We start from the raw sequence: 27,258 nt of genomic DNA on the forward strand, positions 1-27,258 counted from the left end.
GCCAAACAAAGCATAGGCTAACATTTACTGTAGTGTGTTTGAACCAGCGCTGACTTAACACTAACAGATCATTATGAGTGTGTTTATTAACGAGGTAGGGGACTCGTCTAAGGGATGTGGTGTACACTCACATCTAGTACCAATGAGGCTGTTGCTGGTCTCCAGTCTTTCCAGTGTGGTTGTGATGATTTCGCCTACAGCACGTGGAGGGAGTCTCCCTGGCCATCACACATCTTTAGAGATCTCATTAAATTTGATTAAACCTCTGGTTCATTAGATCTGAGGCCCCCGAGGCTCAGAGGAAAAACACACGGATACACTTACCCTGAGTCTGCGCCTCTGCTGCCTCGCACATAGGTACGTGGCAGGCATGTTAGCAAGTACAAGGCCATGCAATTGAATCCATGACGTGCCATGGACAGGGGGACCAGGTAAAGCCTGCAAAACTGTTTACATGAACATGAGTGATTACTGGCTCTCGAGCCTTGAGCTACAGACCTGAGGGAGATGCACATCATTTATAACGGTCATTATACTAAGCTTTAATGGTATTTTTGATGTAAGGTTCGGGTCAATTGTCCATGATAGCTTGAATACCAGTTGAATCCAAACATTGATATTTTGCCAATACTACATTTAGCAGACGTTTTTATCCAAAGCGACTTAGTCATGCATGCGTCCATTTTTTACATATGGGGGGTCCCGGAAATCAATCCAACTATCCTGGTGTTACAAGAACCATGCTCTACCAACTGAGCTACATAGAACAATACAAACCTTTATAGGGCTTTATAAATCATGACATCTCTTCTTATAGCTGTGTACACCCTCCTGGATTAATGAATCTTTGTTGTTATTTATGATTAACTAAAATAATCTGAGGGATTATCCTTTTCCAACAGTACCTCAGATTAACAGCCTACAACTCCTCTCTAAACGCTCCCCAAGGAAATACTGGGCTCTCATTGTGGCAATGTGTTGGGCATATTTCCCAAGGTGTTAATATTGTGTAAAATACTCATATTGTGTAAAATACTGAAGAAACAAAATAAAAGACAAAGAAATGTTATTTCAATGTTTCCCAATTCTACAACAGCCACTGCATGAGTTGTTGATCGCTTTATAACGTGTGCTGTGTATTTGTGGCCTGGCACTATGAACAAGTCACTGAAGCATATTGCCAGGGGCACACGGTAAAGTATATTGATTGACAGCTAGTTCATGCCACTGTCTAGCAGCGTAGACCAGCACATGCTCACAAATATACTGTAGTGTGAGTTTAACACAAACTCCATGGCTTTAACAACTCACTCCTTCGCACTCACCATCAACAAACATTGATATTGCTGGCTAATTAAATTAATGTCCACTCTCTGTGGCTCTGATGCACATAATTGTCTAAAGTCAATGTAAAGTGCAGGGGAGGGAAATTCCGCAGTGGAAAACAATCATCTGAGAAGGAAAGAAGAATGTGAAATCTATAAAGAGGACATAGACACCACCACCGTTGATACAATGTAGCAGTCAGAGGCTTTACCTCCATTAGGAATCTACTCTACCACCTGCTTTGGCTCTAAACACACTTTTTAGAGGAGCTGAGTACTGTATAGTATGTCACACATTTACGTCATTTAGCAGACACTCTTTTTCAAAGCGATTTTCATGAGCAATTAGGGTTAAGTGGCTTGCTTAAGGTCACATCAACATATGTTTCACCTAGTCTGCTCAGGGATTTGAACCAGCAAACTTTCGGTTACAGGCCCAATGATCTTAAGCGCTAGGCTACACGCACGCACACAGACAGAGAGTCAGATCCTCTCTTGGGAGCGGAGAACTCTATTCATGAAGAAGACATTGGTCTCCGGGGGGAAGAGATGCAACATCTGGCATTAGCCGACCAGAAATGTCCCTCCTCTCCCTCTGCTCAAACCAGCAGTCTGCACGCACAGGCAGTCTGCACGCACGGGGAGATGGGAGGCATAAGGGAAAGTGAAGCAGAGAGGGCACAGAGACAGAGGTGGCGGATCAGTCCCTTTGTGCGTGCTATACAGTACACCGAGGTCACATTACAGGAAAACATGTCATTTGTTAGCCATGCAGAGAGGTGCTCTCTTCCTCCCAGTGACAGGAGTTATCCCAGCCCTAATGGGTGCCACGTTGGGCAGAATTAGCACCCCTACTGCTGCTAATGACTGACTGACAGGGAGCCTGTTACACACCAGCCATAGGCCTTCCAGCCTGCACCCTGCCAGGCAGCCCATTCACATTGCCATCTCTCTGAGTTGAACTCCACACGCTGCAGGAGGGCTTTGTTACGAGTCTATAAAGACATTTGAAGTGTTGTTCAGGGTTAGCACCACACATTTCTGATGTCTTCCTTTTCAATGGCTGTTCTGTTTGTACTCTTTTGCATCATGGTATGTCTAGTTGTTGGTTGACTATGCTGTTGGTTGACTATGATTATCTAATATCCATTCTCTCTCTCTCTCTCTCCCTCCCCCCAGGGCTGAGGTGGTGCTGGGGAACGTCATAAAGAAGAAAGGATGGAGGTACTCTCATAACGAGCCATGTTTTCATAACTCCTCTACCTTATTGGAGGAGAAGGGAGCAGTGTGGTGTGTTGTGCACCAGCAGACGGGCAGAGAGAGAGAGATACAATATTAATGGAGTCAGGCAGGCATGCAGAGAGAGAGAGAAAGAGATACAGTATTATTGGAGTCTAGCAGAGAGAGCGAGAGAGATACAATATTAATGGAGTTAGGCAGGCGGGCAGAGAGAGAGAGAAAATTTCTGCCACAAATTGAAAAACATTTTTTTATCAAAACCAGGTATTAGCGATACAACATGGTGACATATGGACAACCCATTTTAAAACCCTCTACAACACCGTTCAAATTGACACAAACGCAGAGCAATGCCAAATTCATGAGAAGTTGAATGAATTTTAAAAAGCTATAAAGGACAATGAAAATCCATTGAACTCCCCAATTACTGACCAGGAGCTCTATAAGAAACTTCAGGCCCTCAAATTTAAAAATGCATGCCCACCTGAAGGCATCCTAAATGAGATGCTCAAACTCACTAGTGCAACATTTCTGACATCTGGAATCAAGGACTCATAACCCCAATCTTTAAGAACGGAGACAAATTTGACCCTAACAATTACAGAGGCATTTGTGTGAACAATAACCTGGGGAAAGTTTTCTGTAGTATTATAAATGTAAGAATTCTAAACTTCCTTAATAAGCACAGTGTCTTGAGTAAAAGCCAAATCATCGCACGACTGATCATATTTACACCCTACACACCCTGATAGATAAACATGTTTACCAAAATAATACCAAAATAAACGCTTGCTTTATCGACTTCCAAAAAGCATTTGATTCTATTTGGCATACAGGACTGTTCTACAAAGTTATTGAAAGTGATGTAGGGGGTAAAACATATGACATAATTAAATCAATGTATACTGGCAATATGTACGGCATTGAAATTGACAAGAAAATAACAGAATTCTTTAACCAGGGGCGGGGCCTTCGCCAGGGTTGCAATCTGAGCCCTGCACTCTTCAATATTTACATCAACGAATTGGCCACTATTGTAGAAAAATCCTCAGCCCCTGGTGTTAGTCTCCACAATTCAAAGGTTAAGTGCCTACTCTTCGCAGATGACCTATGCCTGCTGCCACCCACAGCACATAGCCTACAGCAGAGCCTGGACCTGCTAGAGCAGTAGTGCCAGGGCCCTGGCAGTAAAAAATATTAAAATAATGATTTTCCAGAGAAGATCCAGATCTCAGGGAATTAGACCAAAGTTCTCAATTGGTACAAAATATATAGAGTACTGCACACACTACAATTACTTAGGTTTAAAAATAAGCGCAACTGGACACCTTAATGAGGCAGTGAATGAACTGAGAGAGAAAGCATGCAGGGCATTCTACACCATTAAAAAACTAAATCAAATTGAAATACCTATTAAAATGTGGCTAAAACTAATTGAATGTGTCATTGAACCAATTGCACTTTATGGCAGCGAGGTATGGGGTCCACTTGCAAAACAAGATTTTACCAAATGGGACAAACACCCAGAGTTCTGTAAGATTCTCCTACATGTCCAGAGGAAAACTACAAACAATGCATGCAGGGCAGAATTAGGCCAATATCCACTAATAATAAAAACAAAAAAGAGCAATTAAGTTTTGGAAACATCTAAAATACAGTGACCCCCTCTCATATCATTACCAAGCCCTGCAATGCCAAGAGCTGAGCAAAGAAAAGAGTCCCCTCATCCAGCTGGTCCTGGGGCTGAGTTCACAAACCTGTTCTACAAACACACTGAAGCCTCAGGACCAGAACATCCAATCAATCAGAATAAAACAAATTACAACACAGTCAAAACAAAACTACATTGCTTATTGGGAAACACAAGTACAAGCACAAAGCAAGATGCAGTGCTATCTGGCCCTAAATCGACAGTACACCGTGGCTAACCATTTGACAATGGTTACTGATCAAACCTTAGAAAAACCTTGACAAAATACAGGCTCAGTGAGCACAGCTTTGCCATTGAGAAGGGTAGACACAGGAAAACCTGGCTCCATGTAGAGGAAAGGCTGTGCATCCACTGCACCACAGCAGAACCTGAGACAGAGCTGCATTTCCTGACAAAATGTAAAAAATATAAAACAATTAGAGAGTGTCATTTCCCCAAATTTCAAACCCTTATTCAAGGTTTCAAAGACCTCTCTGATGAGAATAGGCTACCCGTCCTATTGGGGGAGGACGCAGAGAGCTGTGGGTTGGCAGCGCACTACATTGCTGTCTGCCATAAGATGAGGGACAGTGTCTGACAGACCAACCAACCTGCACATGTCCTCTACTGTATGCTTATTGTTATTGTTCAATGTATGGTTATTTTGACCCTTGGTTATTGTTGTTACTGTTGTCCCGTTGACAATTTTGATTCTTACTATTTTAATATTGTAAAAATCCAAAGTAAGCTTTGGCAATATGTACATTGTTACGTCATGCCAGTAAAGCAAATTGAATTGAATTGAAAATTGAGAGAGAGAGATACAATATTATTGGACTCGGGCAGGCGGGCAGAGAAAGAGATACAATGTTATTGGACTCGGGCAGGCGGGCAGAGAAAGAGATACAATATTATTGGAGTCAGGCAGAGAGAGAGAGAGAGAGAGAGAGAGAGAGAGAGAGAGATATACAATATTAATGGATTCAGGCAGGTGTGCAGAGAGAGAGATACAATATTATTGGAGTCAGGCAGAGAGAGAGAGATACAATATTATTGGAGTCAGGCAGAGAGAGAGAGATACAATATTATTGGAGTCAGGCAGAGAGAGAGAGATACAATATTAATGGATTCAGGCAGGTGTGCAGAGAGAGAGATACAATATTATTGGAGTCGGGCAGAGAGAGAGAGATATAATATTAATGGAGTCAGGCAGGCGGGCAGAGAGAGAGAGATACAATATTATTGGAGTCGGGCAGAGAGAGAGATATAATATTAATGGAGTCAGGCAGGCGTGCAGAGAGAGATATAATATTAATGGAGTCAGGCAGGTGTGCAGAGAGAGAGCGATAATATTAATGGAGTCAGGCAGAGAGAGAGATATAATATTAATGGAGTCAGGCAGGTGTGCAGAGAGAGAGAGATAATATTAATGGAGTCAGGCAGAGAGAGAGATATAATATTAATGGAGTCAGGCAGGCGTGCAGAGAGAGAGAGAGATACAATATTAATGGAGTCAGGCAGGCGTGCAGAGAGAGAGAGATATATAATATTAATGGAGTGTCCCTCCTCAAAGCTACTGAATAATGGAATGAATGTGTCTCCTGTACTCTTGTACCTCGTCACCTGTGTGCGTGTACTGTACTCTTTTACCTCGTCACCTGTGTGTGTGTACTGTACTCTTTTACCTCGTCATCTGTGTGTGTGTACTGTACTTGTACAGTGGTGTGAGGGTCACTGGTCTGACCCTGGTCCAGGTCAGGTCTTCCCTGTGGCTCAGTTGGTAGAGCATGGTGTTTGCAATGCCAGCACGGTGTGTGCAACGCCAGGGTTGTGGGTTCGATTCCCATGGGGGGGCCAGTACAAAAAAAAAAGTATAAATAAATAATAATAAGTGAAATGTATTCACTACTGTAAGTCGCTCTGGATAAGAGTGTCTGCTAAATGACGTAAATGTAAAAATGTCATGTTTACTGGCCCAAGGCAGTGTTGTATCTCCTTTGTGTGTGGTGTGTAGGAACCTAAAGGGTGTGTTACTAGGCGCCTTAGTCATCCTACCAGTCACAACATATAAGACTTAAGGCATGCAAGCCCTCACCTCTAGATACCATCACACATTTTTCCAGCCCGGCCCTCTGCCCTCTCTGTAATGTCAGCCAGAGCACCTTGGAACACACTCTCTTTGTGCTTCATTGTCTGTGTACGTCCTGTGTACAGAGGGTCTCACATGTAAGTTGTAATGGGTTTTCTCCCCCATCTCTTTGTAGACGTTCCAGTTTGGTGATCACAACCAAGATCTTCTGGGGCGGAAAGTATGTTGACTCTTCTCTGGGTGTCTTTGTGTCCTAATGAGAGATATGCTGCTGTGTGTAATTTGTCTGGAGTTGTGAGTGACTGGCGCATTAATGAAGTATCTATCTATTGGAGTAGTAATGGAGTATCTATCTAATGGAGTAGTAATGGAGTATATATCTATTGGAGTAGTAATGGAGTATCTATCTAATGGAGTAATAATGGGGTATCTATCTAATAGAGTAGTAATTGAGTATCTATCTATTGGAGTAGTAATGGAGTATCTATCTATTGGAGTAGTAATGGAGTATCTATCTATTAGAGTAGTAATGGAGTATATATATATTGGAGTAGTAATGGAGTATCTATCTAATAGAGTAGTAATAGAGTATCTATCTAATGGATTAGTAATGGAGTATCTATCTATTGGAGTAGTAATGGAGTATCTATCTAATGGATTAGTAATGGAGTATCTATCTATTAGAGTAGTAATGGAGTATATATATATTGGAGTAGTAATGGAGTATCTATCTAATAGAGTAGTAATGGAGTATCTATCTAATGGATTAGTAATGGAGTATCTATCTATTAGAGTAGTAATGGAGTATATATATATTGGAGTAGTAATGGAGTATCTATCTAATAGAGTAGTAATGGAGTATCTATCTAATGGATTAGTAATGGAGTATCTATCTATTGGAGTAGTAATGGAGTATCTATCTATTGGAGTAGTAATGGAGTATCTATCTAATGGATTAGTAATGGAGTATCTATCTATTAGAGTAGTAATGGAGTATCTATCTATTGGAGTAGTAATGGAGTATCTATCTATTAGAGTAGTAATGGAGTATCTATCTAATGGAGTAATAATGGGGTATCTATCTAATAGAGTAGTAATTGAGTATCTATCTATTGGAGTAGTAATGGGGCATCTATCTAATGGAGTAGTAATGGAGTATCTATCTAATGGAGTAGTAATTGAGTATCTATCTATTGGAGTAGTAATGGAGTATCTATCTAATGGAGTAGTAATGGAGTATCTATCTAATGCCCTCTGGTTAATGTAATCATGTGTAATCCACACTGAATCTATATAATGGGCTTTTAGTCAAGCTGAAATGTATATCATGTGATGTTGTTACTGCGAATGACTAAATGATAAAGAGAGAGAGATTATATGATGGAAAGACAGCAACTGCTATAATTCAACTGTGGAATGTGTTTTTCATCCATAGAGCAGAGACTGAGAGAGGTTTATCCCGAAAACACATTATAGAAGGTAAGTGAGCTGCAGACGGACGCACGGACAGACAGATCATACAGATCATGACATTGCCACAAAGTCAACATGTGGATGGTAGAGTGGTTACAGAGAGAGAGAAAGGCTCCCAATTGCAGCCCCTCTGCAGCTAATGACCTGGTTCCGTGTGTTAGTGCATGAGTGTGTATGTGTTGTGCATTTGTGGCCTGGCACTATGAACAAGTCACTGAAGCATATTGCCAGGGGCACACGGTAAAGTATATTGATTGACAGCTAGTTCATGCCACTGTCTAGCAGCGTAGACCAGCACATGCTCACAAATATACTGTAGTGTGAGTTTAACACAAACTCCATGGCTTTAACAACTCACTCCTTCGCACTCACCATCAACAAACATTGATATTGCTGGCTAATTAAATTAATGTCCACTCTCTGTGGCTCTGATGCACATAACTGTCTAAAGTCAATGTAAAGTGCAGGGGAGGGAAATTCCGCAGTGGAAAACAATCATCTGAGAAGGAAAGAAGAATGTGAAATCTATAAAGAGGACATAGACACCACCACCGTTGATACAATGTAGCAGTCAGAGGCTTTACCTCCATTAGGAATCTACTCTACCACCTGCTTTGGCTCTAAACACACTCTTTTTAGAGGAGCTGAGTACTGTATAGTATGTCACACAGATCAAAGACAGGACTTCAAATGTTGATGGTCAATCAAACAAAATACATCCTAAGTAGTAGCTTTGGCTCCAGGAAGAAGAGACTCTGTTTTGATAATTGAGAGTTTGGGACTCTCTTGGGGGTTTGGAGTTGTATCTGTAGAGGAAGAAACACCTTATTACAATCACATTTATATTATATTGAGCACTACCTCACAATAGCATAATCAATGCGATATGGCTGCAATCATTTCCCTGAACAATAGCAGTGTGTGGAACTGTGGCCGTGATGCATGTGGTTGTAGGTTTAAAGGCCTCACTGGAGAGACTGCAGCTAGAGTATGTGGACGTGGTGTTTGCAAACAGACCGGACCCCAACACTCCCATGGAAGGTAAGGAGGAACATCTTGTTCCTCTTCTGTCACTGGCTTCTGCTGTCTGTCTCTTCTCTATTCCCCTGCTTTCTATTCCCCTGCTTTCTATTCCCCTGCTTTCTATTCCCCTGCTTTCTATTCCCCTGCTTTCTATTCCCCTGCTTTCTATTCCCCTGCTATGTTCTCTCCATCCCAGAAGCTCACATTCTGGGATGCTGTAGGTCGTCTGAGCATTCTCTGACATGCCTATGTCCACCCTAACTCACTGGGCTATATACAGTGGGCTCCAAAATGACTGGCACCCCTGACTGGTAATGCACAAACAATACTTTAACAAATATAAACAATATAATTATAGAGAGAAACTGAAAATACCAACATGTGAGAAATACTGTACTTCATTCATGTTTCAATGGAACCAACCAAAAGCATACAATTATTTAATATAAAAATGAATTTCACCAAAATCAAGGTTTCATAATTATTGGCATTTATTTAGTACTTAGTGCAACCACCTCTGGCAAGGATACCAGCATTGAGTCTTTTCCTGTAATGTATGACTAAGTTAAGGAACACATTTGGAAGGATTTTGGACCATTCCTCTATGCAGATCCTTTCAAGATCCTTCACATTCTTGGGTTTGCGCTTATCAACTGCCCTCTTCCACTTAGCCCACAGGTTTTTGATTGGATTGAGGTCCGGCGACTGAGATGGCCATGGCAGAACATTGATTTTGTTGTCACAGAACCATTTCTGTGTGGATCTTGAGGTATGTTTTGGGTCATTGTCTTGTTGGAAAGTCCACCTACGGCCGAGTCCCAGCCTTCTGGCAGAGGCAACCAGATTGTCAGTAAAAATTACCTGATACTTGGTGGAATTCATTATGCCATCGATCTTAACCAGTGCCCCTGGACCTCTGGAATTAAAACAGCTCCAAAACATCACCATATTTCACCGTGGGTATGAGGTACCTCTCTTTGTATGCATCTCTGTTTTTGACGCCAAACATGCCAATGCTGTATCTGACCAAAATTGAATTTTGGTCTCATCTGACCAGAGCACCTTCTTCCAGTCATAATTTAAATGACGTTTGGCAAACTCCAAGCGCTGTGTCTTGGGGTCATTAAGGGTTTTCTTCTGGCAGCCCTTCCAAAGAGCCTGTGCTTGTGGAGGTGGCGTCTGATGGTGATTTTTGAAACCTGGTGACCCCAAGACAACACCAAGGCCTGCAATTCTTTCACAGTGATTCTTGGGGATTTTGTTGCTTCTCACCATCCTCCTCTCTATCCTGGGGGGCAAAATGCATTTGCGTCCTCTACCCATGAGGTTTTCAACTGTTCCATATCTTCTGAATGTTTTAATAATTGCTCTGACAGTGCTCAGTGGTATATTCATTCGTTTGTGGATCTTCTTGTAGCCATTACCAGATTTATGAAGGTCTACGACCATCTGTCTCTTTTGAACTGCCAGTTCTTTTTTCTTCATGGTGTTGGATGACAAAGGGATATTGCATGTGTGTTACCTCATTTTTATACCCTAGTGAAACAGGAGGTGATGTAATGGCTCAATATAGTTCCTTAAGACTTAGATAAACTTAAATAAGTGGAATTGAATTCCTGGTTTAATTTTGGTAGATGCTATTTACAATAATCTTTAAGGGTGCCGTTAATTGTGAAACCTTGATTTGGAGGACATAGATTTTTTATTAAATCAATAAATTATCTCGGTGGGTTCCATTGAAACATTAATAAAGTACCGTACTTCTCACGTGTTGGTATTTTCATTTTATCTCAATAATTATATTGTTTATATTTTTAAAGTATTGTTTGTGCATTGCCAGTCAGAGATGCCAGTCATTTTGGAGCCCACTGTAGTTCACCTCACCCCCTTCTTCCTCACTGGCAGCAGTCTAACACCATAGGTAGCGTTAAATAAACTTCCTCACTGGCAGCAGTCTAACACCATAGGTAGCGTTAAATAAACTTCCTCACTGGCAGCAGTCTAACACCATAGGTAGCGTTAAATAAACTTCCTCACTGGCAGCAGTCTAACACCATAGGTAGCGTTAAATAAAAGTGAAACACTTCTTGAGCTAAAACCTAAAGCTGTCATTCTGTATTCATCTGATGTCCTGTATGGGCCATGCTACAGTAGGAAGGTTATGATACAACATACTCAGACTGTACCTGTTACAGTTACTCTGCAGAGAGACAGAGAGAGACAGAGAGAGAGAGACAGAGAGAGAGAGACAGAGAGAGAGAGAGAGAGAGAGACAGAGAGAGAGACAGAGAGAGAGACAGAGAGAGAGACAGAGAAACAGAGAGAGAGAGACAGAGAAACAGAGAGAGAGAGAGAGAGAGAAACAGAGAGAGAGAGAGAGACAGACAGACAGACAGACAGACAGACAGACAGACAGACAGACAGACAGACAGAGAAACAGAGAGAGAGCAAGAGATTCCCTTATGAATCTCTATTTTGCTCTCTCTCATCCTCATTCTGTTTGCATTTTCTCTCTTGGTTGCTCACAGGCTTAAACACAGCATTGGTCTCTCCACTCATTGTAGTGTGTGTTTGTTATTTTCTTTGATTGGCAGAGACGGTGCGGGCGATGACCCATGTGATCAACCAGGGCATGGCCATGTACTGGGGCACGTCCCGCTGGAGCCCCATGGAGATCATGGTGAGACGGGCTGAAAGTAAGCCAGTACAGAGTACCGGCAAAATAAAGAAAAATGTGCCTATCACAATAATTAAAACAAAGATGTCAAGAAAACTGTAGGCTATTTCACCATCATTTATCATTACCGCCTGTCAGCCATATGAGAAATTAGCGAACAAACTTAAAAACAGGTGAATACACTCTAACATGTGCTGTGGTTCGACATGAACACTAACATTTTGCAAAGGCAGAAATGACTGGGAAAGGGTAACGGGGATACCTAGTCAGTTGCACAACTGAATGAATTCAACCGAAAGGTTGAATGCATCAGAGAGGTGCGGGGGGCTGCCTTAATCGACGACCACGTCATCGGGGCCCGAGACGCGGCCGGACAGCTGTGGACGCATCAATTCAGGCTGCTACAGTATGCCTAATAACAATCGCCGAATGTCATTGTACTTTCTGTGTTTTAATAGACGTGTCTTTCAATTGGTCAGATGGCGGGTGCACTGTTTAGATGCAGGAATTATTTTAGTGGACAAACCTGCGAAGGTAGCCTACTTTTTGAAGTGATTTGTTTGACAATCGGATGAAAACATCATGCCTGGTTGTGTTCATACCACATGAAAAGATAATAAATGCATTTTTACAGTTAAATGACATTTATTTGTGGCCTGGTGCTATAAACACGTCTTTACTGTTAGGCCCATACATGTTTTTAGTGTATGTGCACATGGGAGGTCCCGTACCAGGAAGAAATGTAATCTACTTTCAACTCTGAGTGAGACACACACACAAACACACACACACAAACACACACACACACACACACACACACACAGCCTCTTCTCCTTCCGGTCATCATTCTACCCAGACCCAGTCTCACCACGGGCAGTGGCATGCCACCACTGTAACGTCTCACTGACTGTGCTCGACTCTGACAGATTTTGACCATGACTTTCACAGTATTGATTGATGGGCATCACAACCTTCTCCTGCTTTGATTAGCCGGTGGCCACCGTACAGTACTCTTCAGGCTGACGGCTGCTGTTCCCTGTGTGTCCTGTAGGAGGCGTACTCTGTGGCGCGGCAGTTCAACCAGATCCCTCCTATCTGTGAGCAGGCTGAGTACCACATGTTCCAGAGGGAGAAGGTAGAGGTACAGCTGCCAGAGCTCTTCCATAAGATAGGTGAGTGGAGCTGGTCTGGACAGACTGATACAACACAACAGTATTTCATACACAGGGATAGCTATTCAATGACTATTACTTTAGTAGTTATATATAATTATATGATTGCCTAGATATAAGTATGCTGCAGCTTACAAAGGTTGTGGCAATGTGGCAATGTTATGCTTTTAAATACAGTAAATACTAAGCCTTACAAAAAAGAGGGAAGAGGACAGCAGCACCCAGGGATGGATGCTCTCCTCGTCAGTCTGGACAGAACAGCATGTCAATACTGAGTGGTGGTGGTGATGGGGACAGGCTGACTCCATGTTCCCATGTTCTCAGGTGTGGGGGCGATGACATGGTCACCGCTGGCCTGTGGGATCATCTCAGGGAAATACGACAGCGGGGTACCACCTTACTCCCGCGCTTCTCTTAAGGTAGTGTTACCCCCACCCCTCTCCTGGGACCCTGTTCACCTCTCTGCTTTCTCCTTTGGTCTCAGCTCGTATGTCATGTCAGCCCCTCTTCTCCCCCAGCCCCCTTCTTATCCTGGCTCGTTCCTGTCCTAACAGATATTTTCTGTGTCTTTCAGGTTCTAGAACTTGGTGTCTCCTAGATGTTTGTTTTTGAGTGCCCTGTGACAGCATGCACTGTGTACCAACTCTGTGTACCAACTCTGTGTACCAACTCTGTGTACCAACTCTGTGTACCAATTCGACGACATGTCAGGTTGTGTCAACTCAAGCAGCTTATCTCACATTTTCACACACACAGGCACACGCATGCACATGCACATACACAGATATTCACCAGATGACAGCAACATCCACGTACTGCATCACAAATTCAGAAACTAGGGCATAATCTTTCCCTGTGTTGTCACGGTGGCATACAGGATTGCTGAGCGTTCTCTGAGCGTTCTCTGAGCGTTCTCTGAGCGTTCTCTGTGGCCCCAACCAACGTTCCCTCTCATTTGTTTTCGGCACTGAGCAAATATCAGGTCTGCTGAGCGCAAACTTGAAAGTTGTGAAAATTCTTCCAGCGCGAGTTTACTGTGAATACTGAGGCTGTACTAACTTTAAGTTACAGTTTCAGACAGTGTTCAAGAAGACTACTGTGGCTATTTGATCATAATGTAGGCCTACCAGAGTGGCCTTCCATCAAAAACAATGGAGAAAATGCATCCCATAACATTTTAATAGGGAAATAGTTATTCTATCATTCTGAATGATAGTTATTCTATCATTGTGTGGTTTTCAATGTAGGTCTACATTCCATGAGACTTTTGAAAAAAACATGCAGGGCTTGACATGAACCTGTTTATCCACTTGTCCTTCAGACAAGGAGGTGACTGAAAATGTTGTTGTGTTGTTTGATTGCAGAAACCACTTTACAAAATGAAATGCATTATTATTCCCATACCATTATTACAGAGAATCAGACAAATGATGCTACCCTCTGCCTTTTGGTTACTTAGCTTATTCCTGACTGTCTCAAAATACAACACTGCCCCTTTAAGACAAAAAAATCTCTTTACCTGACTTGCTTTTCAAAGACGTCTAGAATTGCACGTTTTGTGCTCTTGTAGGAAGCAATCACTCCCCTATTGCTGACTGCAGTACAACTGGGCTAATAACTCACTAACTAGCAAAGGATATGAACAAAATGTGCACATGTAGCTACATGCAGCTCTCAAAACAAGCACATCTACTCACGACCACAGCTCGAAACACAGTCCAGTTCAAAGTAAATTGCACTTATCCATATATGGCAATGGTCTATTTGCATATACAGCGCATTCGTAAAGTATTCTGTCCCCTTGACTTTTTCCACATTTTGTTACGTTACAGCCTTATTCTAAAATGGATTACAAAAAAAATACCCCATAATGACAAAGCGAAAACAGGTTTTTAGAAATTTTTGCAAATGTATTAAAAATTAAAAACAGAAATACCTTATTTATATTAGTATTCAGACTCTTTGCTATAAGACTCGAAATTGAGCTCAGGTGCATCCTGTTTCCATTGATTATCCTTGAGATGTTTCTACAACTTGATTGGAGTCCACCTGTGGTAAATTCAATTGATTGGACATGATTTTGAAAGGCACACACCTGTCTATATAAGGTCCCACAGTTGACAGTGCATATCAGAGCAAAAACCAAGCCATGAGGTTGAAGGAATTGTTCGTAGAGCTCTGAAACAGGATTGCGTCGAGGCACAGATCTGTGGAAGGGTACCAAAACCTTTCTGCAGCATTGAAGGTCCCCAAGAACAGTGTCCTCCATCATTCTTAAATGTAAGAAGTTTGGAACCACCAAGACTCTTCCTAGAGCATCTCTGGAGAGGCCTGAAAATAGCTGTTCAGCGACGCTCCCCATCCAACCTGACAGAGCTTGAGAGGATCTGCAGAGAAGAATGGGAGAAACTCCCCAAATTCAGATGTGCCAAGCTTGTAGCGTCATACCCAAGAAGACTCGAGGCTGTAATCGCTGCCAAAGGTGCATCAACAAAGTACTGAGGAAAGGGTCTGAATACTTATTTAAATGTGATATTTCATTTTTTTTTTTTTTTACTTGCAAACATTTCTAAAAACCTGTATTTGCTTTGTCATTATGGGGTATTGTGTTTAGATTGATGAGGAAAAAAATGATTTAATCAATTTTAGAATAAGGCTGTAACGAAACAAAATGTGGAAAAATTCAAGGGGTCTGAATACTTTCCGAATGCACTGTAGACCTACTGCAGCTCTGATTGGTTATGCCTCACCGGTCAGTGTAGAGTATAGGCTGAGTCCTGATTGTCAGTGCAATAGAATCCTACTCCAATGCGTTCTGCCTACAACAAAATCTCTTGCATAGTTGGTTTTGTTTCAGTATGTTGCATTGAAAGTGGCTAATATTGCGTTGATTCGATCATAATTGCCACAGTAAAGGTAAATGTTGATAGTGTTAACTAACAGGGAAGCTGAAGTTCAATCTCGTGCTTCTCTCCGTGGGCTGAAATTTCTTCTGAGCTCTGCACGGAAGTCCAGGTAGTTGCACAACAGTCTCGTTGCTACTTCGCGCCCACGTGCAGAGGGAATATTGGTCTTAACCCAGTTAAGGAAACCAGTTCTCCTTCTCGCTATGAAGCTGATGTTCTCCTGCGTACGTGGTGTTGATTCATATGTTGTGCTGTTGATTCCTGGTTAGACTTTAAACATTCCAGGAACTTTAAATAAATTCTCAGGTTTTCCCGAAATCCCGGTTGGAGGGTCCCTGGAATTAGGAGGGAATAAGCAGGGAATCCGGCATTCAACCAGGATTTATGGAAAACCATGGCATTTATTGAAATTCCTGCAATTTTGCAACCCTATTCCTGATTAACAATGGTGTGGATGGCTGATCCAGTTACTGAAAACGTGCTTGTTCCTTATTTGTTACTGTTTCAATCATTGAATCACTTGGGAAATGAGGTCCCTTTGTCAAGGTTGCTTTTTTAGCCTATTAAAAAATATGTACATTCATAGATTTTCATAATACACATTTTCTTGGTGTTTAGAATTAATTATACATAATCTTAACAAGAATGAGACATTTATTTACATCCTAAAACATATGTGCGTGTGTTTGTACTGTACCGTATGTGTGTGTAAAAGTAAAAGAAGACTACAGTAGAGTCACAATGTTGACAACCAGGCCCTGGCCTACCAAGCAGAGTCACGTGTTTAAAAGCAGGCCCTGGCCGACACAGGTGGTGCAGTGCATCAGTGTTGGGCAGGGCTGTGTTTTTGAGCAGGTGTGCTGTGTTTCAACAGGGCTACCAGTGGTTGAAGGACAAGATCTTGAGCGAGGAGGGCCGGCGTCAGCAGGCGAAGTTGAAAGAGCTGCAGGCAATCGCGGAGCGGCTGGGCTGCACTCTGCCCCAGCTCGCCATCGGTACGCCGACACCCACTGCCGCTCTCTCTCTTTCTGTCCGTCTGTCCGTTCCTCGTCCCTCTGCCTCTCGCTTGATTCGCTGCCGGATGGTCACTGCCAGTCAGGCGGCTAACCAGATGGTTTTCAGCTGTTGTGTGTGTGTGTGTGTGTGTGTGTGTGTGTGTGTGTGTGTGTGAGAGAGATATAGAGAATGTTTGTCTGTATTATGTTGTATGTCTGTTTGTGGTAAACTAGTTCTTCTTCCTAAATCCAAACCAGCTTTTTCAAGTCAGTGGTAATAACTTGATATTGATTTTGTTTGTTAGTTTACTGTCTTGTGGTGTGTATCTATATACGACGAGGTAGTTTCTCTTTTCCCCAAGTCAGCAGTTACATGGAATCCCAGACATAAATCCAGTGAGTGGCCCATAATGATTTACAGTCGAATGGGGAGAGGGGGAATGAGCCTGTAGACAGATTCCCAGCCCCATGGAGAGCTATTAAAGTGTCACAGATGAGAGAGAGACTGTGTAAATCTAGGCCTACACAACACCTCACTCTGCATATCAAGGCGCATTTTACACCCGACCTGTAATGCAGTGTCATAGATTAGGTTTCACGGCCCATTAGCAGACAGCTAGTACACTGTAGCTCCCAATCACTATAAATCCCTGTGGCACTGCCACAAACAGCCTGGACAGAGTTATGTCCTGGGACCACCATTTTACATCACTCGGGAGCAGTGGTATTAAGTAACAAAGTGAAAATACTTTAAAGTACTACTTAAGTCGTTTTTTGGGGGTATCTGTACTTTACTATTCATATTTTTGACTACTTTTACTTTTACTTCACTACATTCCTACAGAAAATAATGTACTTTTTACTCCATACATTTTCCCTGAAACCCAAAAGTACATTTCAAATGCTTAGCAGGACAGGAAAATGTTCAGTATTATCCAGAGAATGCACAGTCATCTCTACTGCCTCTGATCTGGCGGATTCACTAAACACAAATATTTCATTTGTAAATGATGTCTGAGTGTGCTCCTAGCTATCTGTAAATGTAAAACAAAAACTTTGTGTCTGGTTTGCTAAATATAAGGAATTTGAAATGATTCATAGCATTTGCTTTTGATACTAAAGTATATTTAAAACCTTATACTTTTACTCATGTAGCCTAGTATTTTACTGAGTGATTTATTTATTATTAAGGTCTCTTTACTTTTATTCAAGTATGACAATTTGGTACTTTTTCCACCACTGCCCGGGAGTCTCTACATTGGAAAAAAGTAAAGATTAAGTACACATTAGGCCTCTTAGCTTGACCCGTTTATTTACCCAAAGCCTGCTATTTTACACAGTTGATAGCCTAGCTTTGCTGCTGTTATACGGTAAAGTAGCAGTGACTTCATAGAGGATGTTGGCCAGGCCAGTGAGTGAATAGTCTCTGTCATCTGTTAGACAGTTCCATGTAGACTACTACAGCCATCCCATCCTGACCTGAGGAACCCTTGGTTGTCATATCAAATCCTGTAGGGTCAGACCTGTTTCTGGAAGTGGACTCTGTCTCATCATCAGCACGGTGTCTGCTGGTTCTAATCCCACACTGACAGTGTTTGAACCTCACCACAGAGGTTTCAACAGACTGGCACAAAGTCTCTTATACAGTATCAAATATCCCACAACTAGATTAGCAAACACAGTGGGGTTGTGTTTTAGGTGTGTAGGGTTAGGTATTGTTGTGTGTCTGTGTGAGTGTACTGTATGTGTTTAGTAGTTATATTTTTTGAAGAGACATTAGGTGTTTGTTACGTGTATGATGAAGTGTTATACTGTACATGTTTTTGGTATGTTTGAGGCAGGGGTGTATGTTTTGTAGGGTGGGGAGGGGAGGGGCAGGGTTATGTGGGAGAGGAAGGTGTGTGTGTGTGGGGGGGGGGGAGTAGCAGTGTTGTGTGTTTGCCATGGTGGGGGTGTCATTGCTGTTTACCCGTCCCCTACAGCGTGGTGCCTACGGAACGAGGGGGTGAGCTCTGTACTCTTGGGGGCGTCCAACACTGACCAGCTGATGGAGAATATAGCAGCAATACAGGTGAGAACAAAGTGAGGGTCCAGGTGAGAACACAGTGAGGGTCCAGGTGAGAACACAGTGAGGGTCCAGGTAGGTGGGTGGGTGGGGGTGTGTCTGCGCAAGAGAATGTGTGCAGATTTGCATAATATGTCAATGAGTATTGATATTGAATCAACATTTTTAATTGGTTGAAAATGCCATCTCTCCCTGTCCATAACCATCTGTAATAGAATTGTTCTTGTTTTTGTCTTTCCTGGAAAGAGTGCTGCCTCTTGGCCAGTCAGTTTGTTGTAATATGCCTGGATGCTTTACTGTACAAGTTAATAAGGTCAGCAGAGTATCAATCAACAGGGACAATTGAGGGTAGCTCGCGGCGCTGCTACTTTGCTAGATAAGATGCTCTCATTTAATGGGATTTTCAAACCATCAGGGTTTTATGTTCTTTCATCACATTATGTCTGGCTTGAGATAAATTGTTTTCCCATTTCCTAGTGTGTGTTTGTGTGTCTGTCTGTGTGGGGACCAGAGGTCCTCAGAAGGATAGTAAAATAAGGACATTTCAAGTAGGGAAATTTCGTCGGTCCCCACAAGGAATAGGGCTATTTTAGGTTTAAGGGTTAGGTTTATGGTTAGGGATACAATTAGGCTCAGGAATTAGGGTTAGGTTTATGGTTAGGGATACAATTAGGCTCAGGAATTAGGGTTAGGTTTATGGTTAGGGATACAGTTAGGCTCAGGAATTAGGGCTAGGTTTATGGTTAGGGATACAATTAGGCTCAGGAATTAGGGCTAGGTTTTAGGTTAGGGATACAATTAGGCTCAGGAATTAGGGCTAGGTTTTAGGTTAGGGATACAATTAGGCTCAGGAATTAGGGTTAGGTTTTAGGTTAGGGATACAATTAGGCTCAGGAATTAGGGCTAGGTTTTAGGTTAGGGATACAATTAGGCTCAGGAATTAGGGCTAGGTTTTAGGTTAGGGATACAATTAGGCTCAGGAATTAGGGCTAGGTTTTAGGTTAGGGATACAATTAGGCTCAGGAATTAGGGTTAGGTTTTAGGTTAGGGAAACAATTAGGCTCAGGAATTAGGGCTAGGTTTTAGGTTAGGGATACAATTAGGCTCAGGAATTAGGGCTAGGTTTTAGGTTAGGGATACAATTAGGCTCAGGAATTAGGGTTAGGTTGTAGGTTAGGGATACAATTAGGCTCAGGAATTAGGGCTAGGTTTTAGGTTAGGGATACAATTAGGCTCAGGAATTAGGGCTAGGTTTTAGGTTAGGGATACAATTAGGCTCAGGAATTAGGGTTAGGTTTTAGGTTAAGAAGTTTTTAGGGTTTGAAGTTAAGATTAGGGTTAAGTTAAAGGTTTATGGTTAGCGGTTAGGGAAAATAGGATTTTGAATGGGAATCAATTGTTTGGTCCCCACATGGATAGTAAAACCAATATGGGCATGGGTACTCAGTGCATTTGATATTTTGTTTCCTAATGCTATCACATTACCAGGGGCAACATAGTATACTATATACATATGTTACAAAGTATGTGCAATCTATACACGTGAACCAATACCTCTTGCCTTCTGTTTCCTTCAATGCATCTGCAATTTCTCCTGCAGGTTCTTCCCAAACTATCCTCCTCCATCACGCACGAGGTAGATAGCATCCTGGGGAACAAGCCGTACAGTAAAAAGGACTACCGTTCCTAACGCACCACCACGCCAGCCAGCAGGGCTGCTCCAGGGCTGCTCCAGGGCTGCTCCAGGGCTTCTCCAGAGCTGCAGCGCCAAGCCCCTTCTTTGCCTGATCCTCCGTTTGCTTGAGCTTTTACTGAATTAGACCCCGGCGCATGAGTCTGACCCTGCCTCAGCCACCCTGGGGAGCATCATGTAGACTTACAGAGAAAAGAAAAGGATGAACACATAGAGAGATGGTCACATCTGCAGGGAAGGAAGGATAGATAGAAGAAAGATGTATTTTAAAAACTGAAGAAAAAATAAGTTAAAAAAAACATGCTTGCTTGGCAGCCAGATATTTAAAAAAAATTTGCATTTGTTTCTCTAAATACTGAATGCATACCAATGGATTTAAGTTTATACAACAAAAACTCTGTTGCACATGTATGGCCACACATTCGTTTTTTTGGCGTTCTGTTTAATATGTACATCACAGTTTCTCTGAAACAGCTGTTCATTTGTGTAGTCTACATATTATCAGTGTACCAGCCTCCTCGCAGGCAGAACAATCAGCACTTTACTATTGTACAGTTCAGTCATTGAGAGGTTGTAGAATACGTGAGGATGAAATAACTAAACCATATCACACACGGTGAGTCATCGTACTGTAGGATCTCTTCCCTTGTTTCAGTTTCCTACCTGTTCCCCTCAGTCAGTCTGGTCTCCACAGTGCTGGTTCATAACAGACTGTTATTTGACAATAGTCCCTGGCCAACGGAAAAACTAGTTGGTTTAAGTGGCAGCCCTTCCTGCCCAATAGGAATGAAAGCTCAGGGATCGGAACAGTATTTCATGTCCATGTCTTTCTTTCATGTGTGGACACCTGATGGAGACCTGTCCACTGTCAAACCAGGGACATTTTCACGTGGCTTTGAGCCAAAGATATTCTAACATCTTTCAACGCCACATCTAAGTGGGTGTGGCTTGTTGGAAGGGTATAGCAACCCTCTTAAAGCGTATACTATCCAGCTTATTACCTATTGACTCTCTTCACATGTACAGTATAATCACTTGACCATGCTGTTCTATGCTTATACCCACATACACAGTACACATGCATTGTACACTCCTCTACTTAGGGAATGACATGTTGATTTTTAGAAGGCAGATGATAATCTATACATTTTCAATAATCATATACATGCACCCTGAAGACATCTGCCGCTGCCCTCGCATTCGCTCTCTAGCTGTTAGGTCCACTCTTACTGTGAGACAAAGCGCAAAGTGGATAGCATGTGATACGTCCTCCATGCATGAGCCTTCGCCCAACAGCCTATGGGGATTATTCAGACCAAGCAAAGTCATGGTTACAAGAGTAAACTAACACGTGTAAATACAAGGAATAGTCACTCCTGTTTCATAACTCATTTTCTGGTTCAACGAGTTCAGTTTTCTAGTACTGTAGGTCAAGGTCACGCGTTCAATAAAAACAGGCAGTATCTTTTTTTACAATCAGGGTCAAGTCTTAATGCTGTGTATGTTTTTGTAGGTATTTGTTAGTTTTTTAATGCAATACTATCAAGTAAATGTTGAAATGTATCTTTCATGCAAACATTTTTATTAGTGCTTGGTAATGGAGTCACAGCCAGTTAACATATTTTGGGGAGGTATTTGCAAACCTGCATAATATGCAGTTCTTTAGTGCTAATCCATTAATGTAACATATCTGATAAAGTACTTAGCTGACTATATCAAGACCAATTTTGGTATCATTTGATGCAGTATTTCATAATGAAAATACTGATAATACAAAGAGATGTCCGGTAATGGAGTTACGTGGTAACGGAGTTATAAACATGCAAAATAACATATTGCAGTAAAATGATCTCTGGATCGATATTTCTAGGACAATTACCTGATTGAATATGTGTCATGGAGCCATATGGGAGTCATAAAATCAATCAAAATGATGTAAAGTAAGTATTGTTTCATTTCTGGACAGCTGTGACTCCATCACCAAGCACTAATCAATATTTTGCATGAAAGATATATTTGAACAATTACTTGTTAATATTGCATTGCAGCGCTAACAAATACCTACAAATGCATATATAGCATTAAGATTTGGCCCTGATTATAAGAAGATATGCCTATTTTGATAGTGGGAGTGTGACCCCGTTACCCTCCGCAAGGCCTTGCCCTTGTGTTATTGGATTGAAGGGATGTCAATTACGGAGGGGCTGTGCTTCGCCTGTCAAATTGAAAGGTGACGAGAATGAGGGGATATTGAAGTACAAAATCTTTTTGGATATTAAACTACGTACAAATATCCTTTCTTTTAGTTATTTAAATGTTTTTAGGTCGAATACTTTAAAAATATATATCTAAATAAAATCCATGAAATCATTTTTACACATATAACCTTTGAAAATAATGTCCAATCATTAACTAAAAAGGATAATAATGTTCTAATGTACATATTGGTGATGTCATTTGCTGTAGAAAAAAAGGCAACACAGTCGTGCTTGATTTTGTACAAAGTAACACATGTTTAAACCATCATAACTTTAGATAGGATACAGTTACATACATAATGAAGTGTACTCTAGAAACTACACAAAGCTCTTTCTCATTGTATATAAAGCATCAAGTAACTTTTATTTTTTTATGTAGATGCTAACCATGGTGTGACCTGGCCCTGTAGTGTCAGTGAGTAGGACAAAACTGCAATGATGAGTGAAGTGTAGACGCTTCTCAGGCAAAGTGAAGAGGAGATTTGGAGAATCAGAATGAGTGAGGTGTGTATGTGAGGCTAACGTCTCGGGTCAGACAACAAATACTTGGCATAGATACAGATTCAAAGTGTGTGTGTGTGTGTGTGTGTGTGTGTGTGAGTGTGTGTGGAGGGGAAACAAATCTTTCAAGCGTCTGTGTTAAATGTAAACTATTTTGATTTGTCTGGTACTATGTCTTGAGGGGAATTAGTGGCAAAAGCCAATGTGGTTTTCCCAGAAAAAAAATAATGTATCATGATTTTCTGTCTTACTGTCTTTCAGCAGGGTAATGAGCAAAATGACCGGAAATCGTGCATCAGAAATGTTTCATAAAATAACAAGCTCAAAGGCACTGTCACAATGAGTTTTCCGTAGACGTATTTGGTGGTCTTTGTCACACTATCAATTCAATGTCACACATGCATGCACAGAGCTGTGCGCTGATTTGTCTGGTGATAACTGTGATGGTGTTGAATGTAGCTCCATCTCGCCCCCAGGGCTGCGCTGTAGAGGGACAGCCTGCGCTGTAGGGTGTGATGAGAACCACAGAGCTCCTCTATTTACTGTGCTGAGAGAGAGAGTCTGCGATGTAGAGAGGCTGCTCTGTAGAGAGAGGCTGTGCTGTAGCGAGAGAGAGGCTGAGCTGTAGAGAGAGAGAGGCTGAGCTGTAGAGAGAGAGAGGCTGAGCTGTAGAGAGAGAGAGGCTGAGCTGTAGAGAGAGAGAGGCTGAGCTGTAGAGAGAGGCTGCGCTGTAGAGAGAGAGGCTGCGCTGTAGAGAGAGAGGCTGTGCTGTAGAGAGAGGCTGTGCTGTAGCGAGAGAGAGGCTGAGCTATAGAGAGAGAGAGAGAGGCTGAGCTGTAGAGAGAGGCTGAGCTGTAGAGAGAGGCTGTGCTGTAGAGAGAGAGGCTGAGCTGTAGAGAGAGGCTGCACTGTAGAGAGAGAGGCTGCCCTGTAGAGAGAGGGGCTGCGCTGTATAGAGAGGGGCTGCGCTGTAGAGAGAGAGGCTGCGCTGTAGAGAGAGAGGCTGCGCTGTAGAGAGAGAAGCTGCGCTGTAGAGAGAGAGGCTGCGCTGTAGAGAGAGAGAGGCTGCGCTGTAGAGAGAGAGAGGCTGCGCTGTAGAGAGAGAGAGGCTGCGCTGTAGAGAGAGAGGCTGCGCTGTAGAGAGAGAGTCTGCGCTGTAGAGAGAGTCTGCGCTGTAGAGAGAGGCTGCGCTGTAGAGAGAGAGGCTGCGCTGTAGAGAGAGAGGCTGCGCTGTAGAGAGAGAGGCTGCGCTGTATAGAGAGGGGCTGCGCTGTAGAGAGAGAGGCTGCGCTGTAGAGAGAGAGGCTGCGCTGTAGAGAGAGAGGCTGCGCTGTAGAGAGAGAGGCTGCGCTGTAGAGAGAGAGGCTGCGCTGTAGAGAGAGAGTCTGCGCTGTAGAGAGAGAGTCTGCGCTGTAGAGAGAGAGGCTGCGCTGTAGAGCGTGATGAGCACCACAGAGCTCCTCTATTTACTGGACCACTCTGGCACCACACCATGGCAACACAACAGCATGTGAAGTGTGAAGTGCACTCTTGGAAGAGCTTGCTCCTTACTGACATAGTGGATAATGTTAGACAAGCAGTGTGGATGATTTTATAAGAATTTGAGGTGTGTGAGTCAGGCTGTTTAGTGAGTAGACTCATCGTTGGAGGGTCTCTTGTCTCCCTGTCTGTCCAGTGTTGCCCTCTGACAGCCTCCCTTCGCACATCCACTGTACCATACATATCATAGTATTGATGTTACTATCAGCTCAGAAACCTAGGAAACCAGCCCTGTAGATGAATGATGCTCATCTCACAGAATGCCGCATGTTAGAGATTATTTTTGTATGTTCTGGCCTTTAACGTAGAAGAAGAAGCAGAAGAGGGAGAATAAAAGTGTCTCTTTATTTTCATTTTCAACATGCTGCATTTTCCTCTTAATATTGTATCAGTGTAAAGATTGACAAAAATAAGCAATTTATTTGTATTGTGTATGAATTGTGCAGAATGCTCTCAAATGAATGCAATGGCAGACTACCTTCTCTCAGTGATGATGCCTTAGCTAGTCATCTCCTGTATGTACATAGTTTGACCTTTATATTTATGGTTGTGGTCACCTCTGCCTTTTCTTTCTTTTCATTTGCAGGCATTGCTAACTGCACTGTGCTTCAATCTGAATTTAGACAAGATGTACAGCTTCGTCTTTAATGAAATGACAATGAAAAAATAAGAATGTAAAAACAGTTCCCTGTGTTTGACTTTTTCATTCATTGATTCAAATCAGACTCTGTTTTTGTTATTTGACGGGTTATTAACTAGGTGTCCAGATGAGAAAATCCTCTTCACTCCAGTCACAGACAGTATACACTTACAAATTGCATTATCTTAAACTGTATACAATATACTGTATAAAATATAAATATATGTAAGAGCACTTCATACACAAAAAACAAAAAGGTACTGTTTACCATGACTGGGCTGAGCCCACTGTCTGCTCAAGTTATATTGTGTCTCCTGAATCATTGTGCAATCCAATAGGGTGAACTCTAAACTTTGAGGATATGAATCAGAATCGCCCACGCAAACATACTGTAGTAAACAAAAATGTACTGACCAATATGTAGATAATATACTGTCTTCTGGTCAACATATAGTGGATTAAAGCGCCATAGCACCAACATTTTTATAACAAGTCGCTCCATATAAAGTACAGAATATCAAACATAACTTTATGGTATTCACTGCAAATAGACATCACAATATTATACTGGATTGGAAATATCATTGAAAGCGCTTTTTCAGGTGCTCAAATCACTTTACATTGTCTGATAGGAATCACCTCACACTACTATTTAAGAACCATAGATACCTGGGTAATGTTGGCTCTGATGGCTCATTCATAAGGACAGATTCAAATAATGAATCATTTACAGTATATGATGTAGAAGTAATGGGATTTGTATAATAATGCCACATGTATACTGTTTATCCACAAATTCCATTAACATTTCTGCGGAAAATTACAAAAACCAAAGCATAAAACACTACAGAATTGCCAAGTATACAAAACAAATACATACAATAGTATATAGCATTGCCAAGTATACAAAACAAATACATAAAATAGCATTGCATAGTATACAATATCAAGTACAGTAGTGAGTCGGTGAATCTCTGAAATATAAAATGAGTGTTAGTGTTGGACGTTCAGCAACTGTCGCCAAACACATCTCCTATATCCCGCGTGTTGTGTGTCCAGGATGGGAGTGTGCAGAGGAGGCTGTAGTGGGGGGATTTAGGGCTCTACTCAATCCGTATCGCGGAAATTCACTATTACAGCTTGATTTAAATTTAAAGGCAATGTTCCTGCTTTAGCAGACACTGCATTCAAGGTAAACGCTGCAGATGTCGGCTCAATAGGTCATTACCTTTAAATTGAGCGCTTCAGCGATACACAATGAATAGAGCTCCTAGTCCTGGTAACCACTGGCCGCCCTCTAACTACCAGATACCGTACCTCATCACTGATGAGTCAGGCCATGCCTGAGTGGGAGATGCACATGTATACAGTATGCACATGAACACAAACAATGAAAGCCCTGCACAGTTCACAGCATACACACATACCAAAGCATTATCCACCCTAGAGCAAACACTGAGAACATTTCTCCTTAGAGTCCATTTCTCCATGTCTGTCATCCAGCTCTTGTGGGTGCAGCAGAATCCGGTCCCGTTGGGGTGTGTATGTCTGAAATAATTATATCCACCTTTTTAATTCAGTTCGGCTTCAGCGAAGCTTGTGCTGCTGCCTCAGCCTCTTACAGTCGGATGCTCATTGGTGATTGGAGCCTCCGACCAAAAAGGGGCACTATAACGCGTTGTCTAGATGTGCGTTATCCTCCCTCCTGCTTCTGTAGGGGAGGCGTGGAGGCCCACCTGAGGACACAGCCACACAGAGGAGCTGTCAGTCCACCCTGTGTCTCAGCACACAGGACACACTCATTACAGACAAACAACAACACAACCAGAACCACCACCGGAGGAAATGTGTAACCTCAATGTGTTCAACCTCCCTGCAGACAAAACCAAGTGTCAGCACTAAAACAAGTTGTTTCTTTTCTAACTCGGGGAAACGTTCAGTTCCAGTCAACCTTTTTCTCCAGTCCAGCTTCA

General features: G+C 42.2%; 2 protein-coding genes across 8 annotated transcripts in view; one reads left to right on the forward strand and one right to left on the reverse strand.

The window, feature by feature from the left end:
- LOC115150688 (voltage-gated potassium channel subunit beta-2) overlaps nt 1-20,620 on the forward strand; it is a 155,657-nt gene extending 135,037 nt beyond the window's left edge. For 3 of the 7 annotated variants that reach the window (XM_029694216.1, XM_029694219.1, XM_029694213.1), the window contains 10 exons: nt 2,505-2,549; nt 6,519-6,563; nt 7,779-7,822; nt 8,771-8,857; nt 11,434-11,519; nt 12,568-12,688; nt 13,013-13,107; nt 16,469-16,589; nt 18,572-18,660; nt 20,255-20,620. In XM_029694216.1, the coding sequence (XP_029550076.1) occupies nt 2,505-2,549; nt 6,519-6,563; nt 7,779-7,822; nt 8,771-8,857; nt 11,434-11,519; nt 12,568-12,688; nt 13,013-13,107; nt 16,469-16,589; nt 18,572-18,660; nt 20,255-20,344 (823 nt within the window). In that variant the 3' untranslated portion in view covers nt 20,345-20,620. Of the gene's footprint in view, nt 1-2,504; nt 2,550-6,518; nt 6,564-7,778; nt 7,823-8,734; nt 8,858-11,433; nt 11,520-12,567; nt 12,689-13,012; nt 13,108-16,468; nt 16,590-18,571; nt 18,661-20,254 lie in introns of all 7 variants that reach the window. The other 4 variants (XM_029694215.1, XM_029694214.1, XM_029694218.1 and 1 more) reach the window with 2 other exon arrangements.
- A 4,349-nt stretch (nt 20,621-24,969) lies between these two features.
- LOC115150692 (multiple epidermal growth factor-like domains protein 6) overlaps nt 24,970-27,258 on the reverse strand; it is an 86,973-nt gene continuing 84,684 nt past the window's right edge. Inside the window, exon 38 of the mRNA XM_029694221.1 lies at nt 24,970-27,021. Within this exon, the coding sequence (XP_029550081.1) occupies nt 26,954-27,021 (68 nt within the window). The 3' untranslated portion in view covers nt 24,970-26,953. The remainder of the gene's footprint in view (nt 27,022-27,258) is intronic.

Source organism: Salmo trutta, chromosome 16, assembly GCF_901001165.1.
Source record: "Salmo trutta chromosome 16, fSalTru1.1, whole genome shotgun sequence".
NCBI classification, from domain to species: Eukaryota; Metazoa; Chordata; class Actinopteri; order Salmoniformes; family Salmonidae; genus Salmo; species Salmo trutta.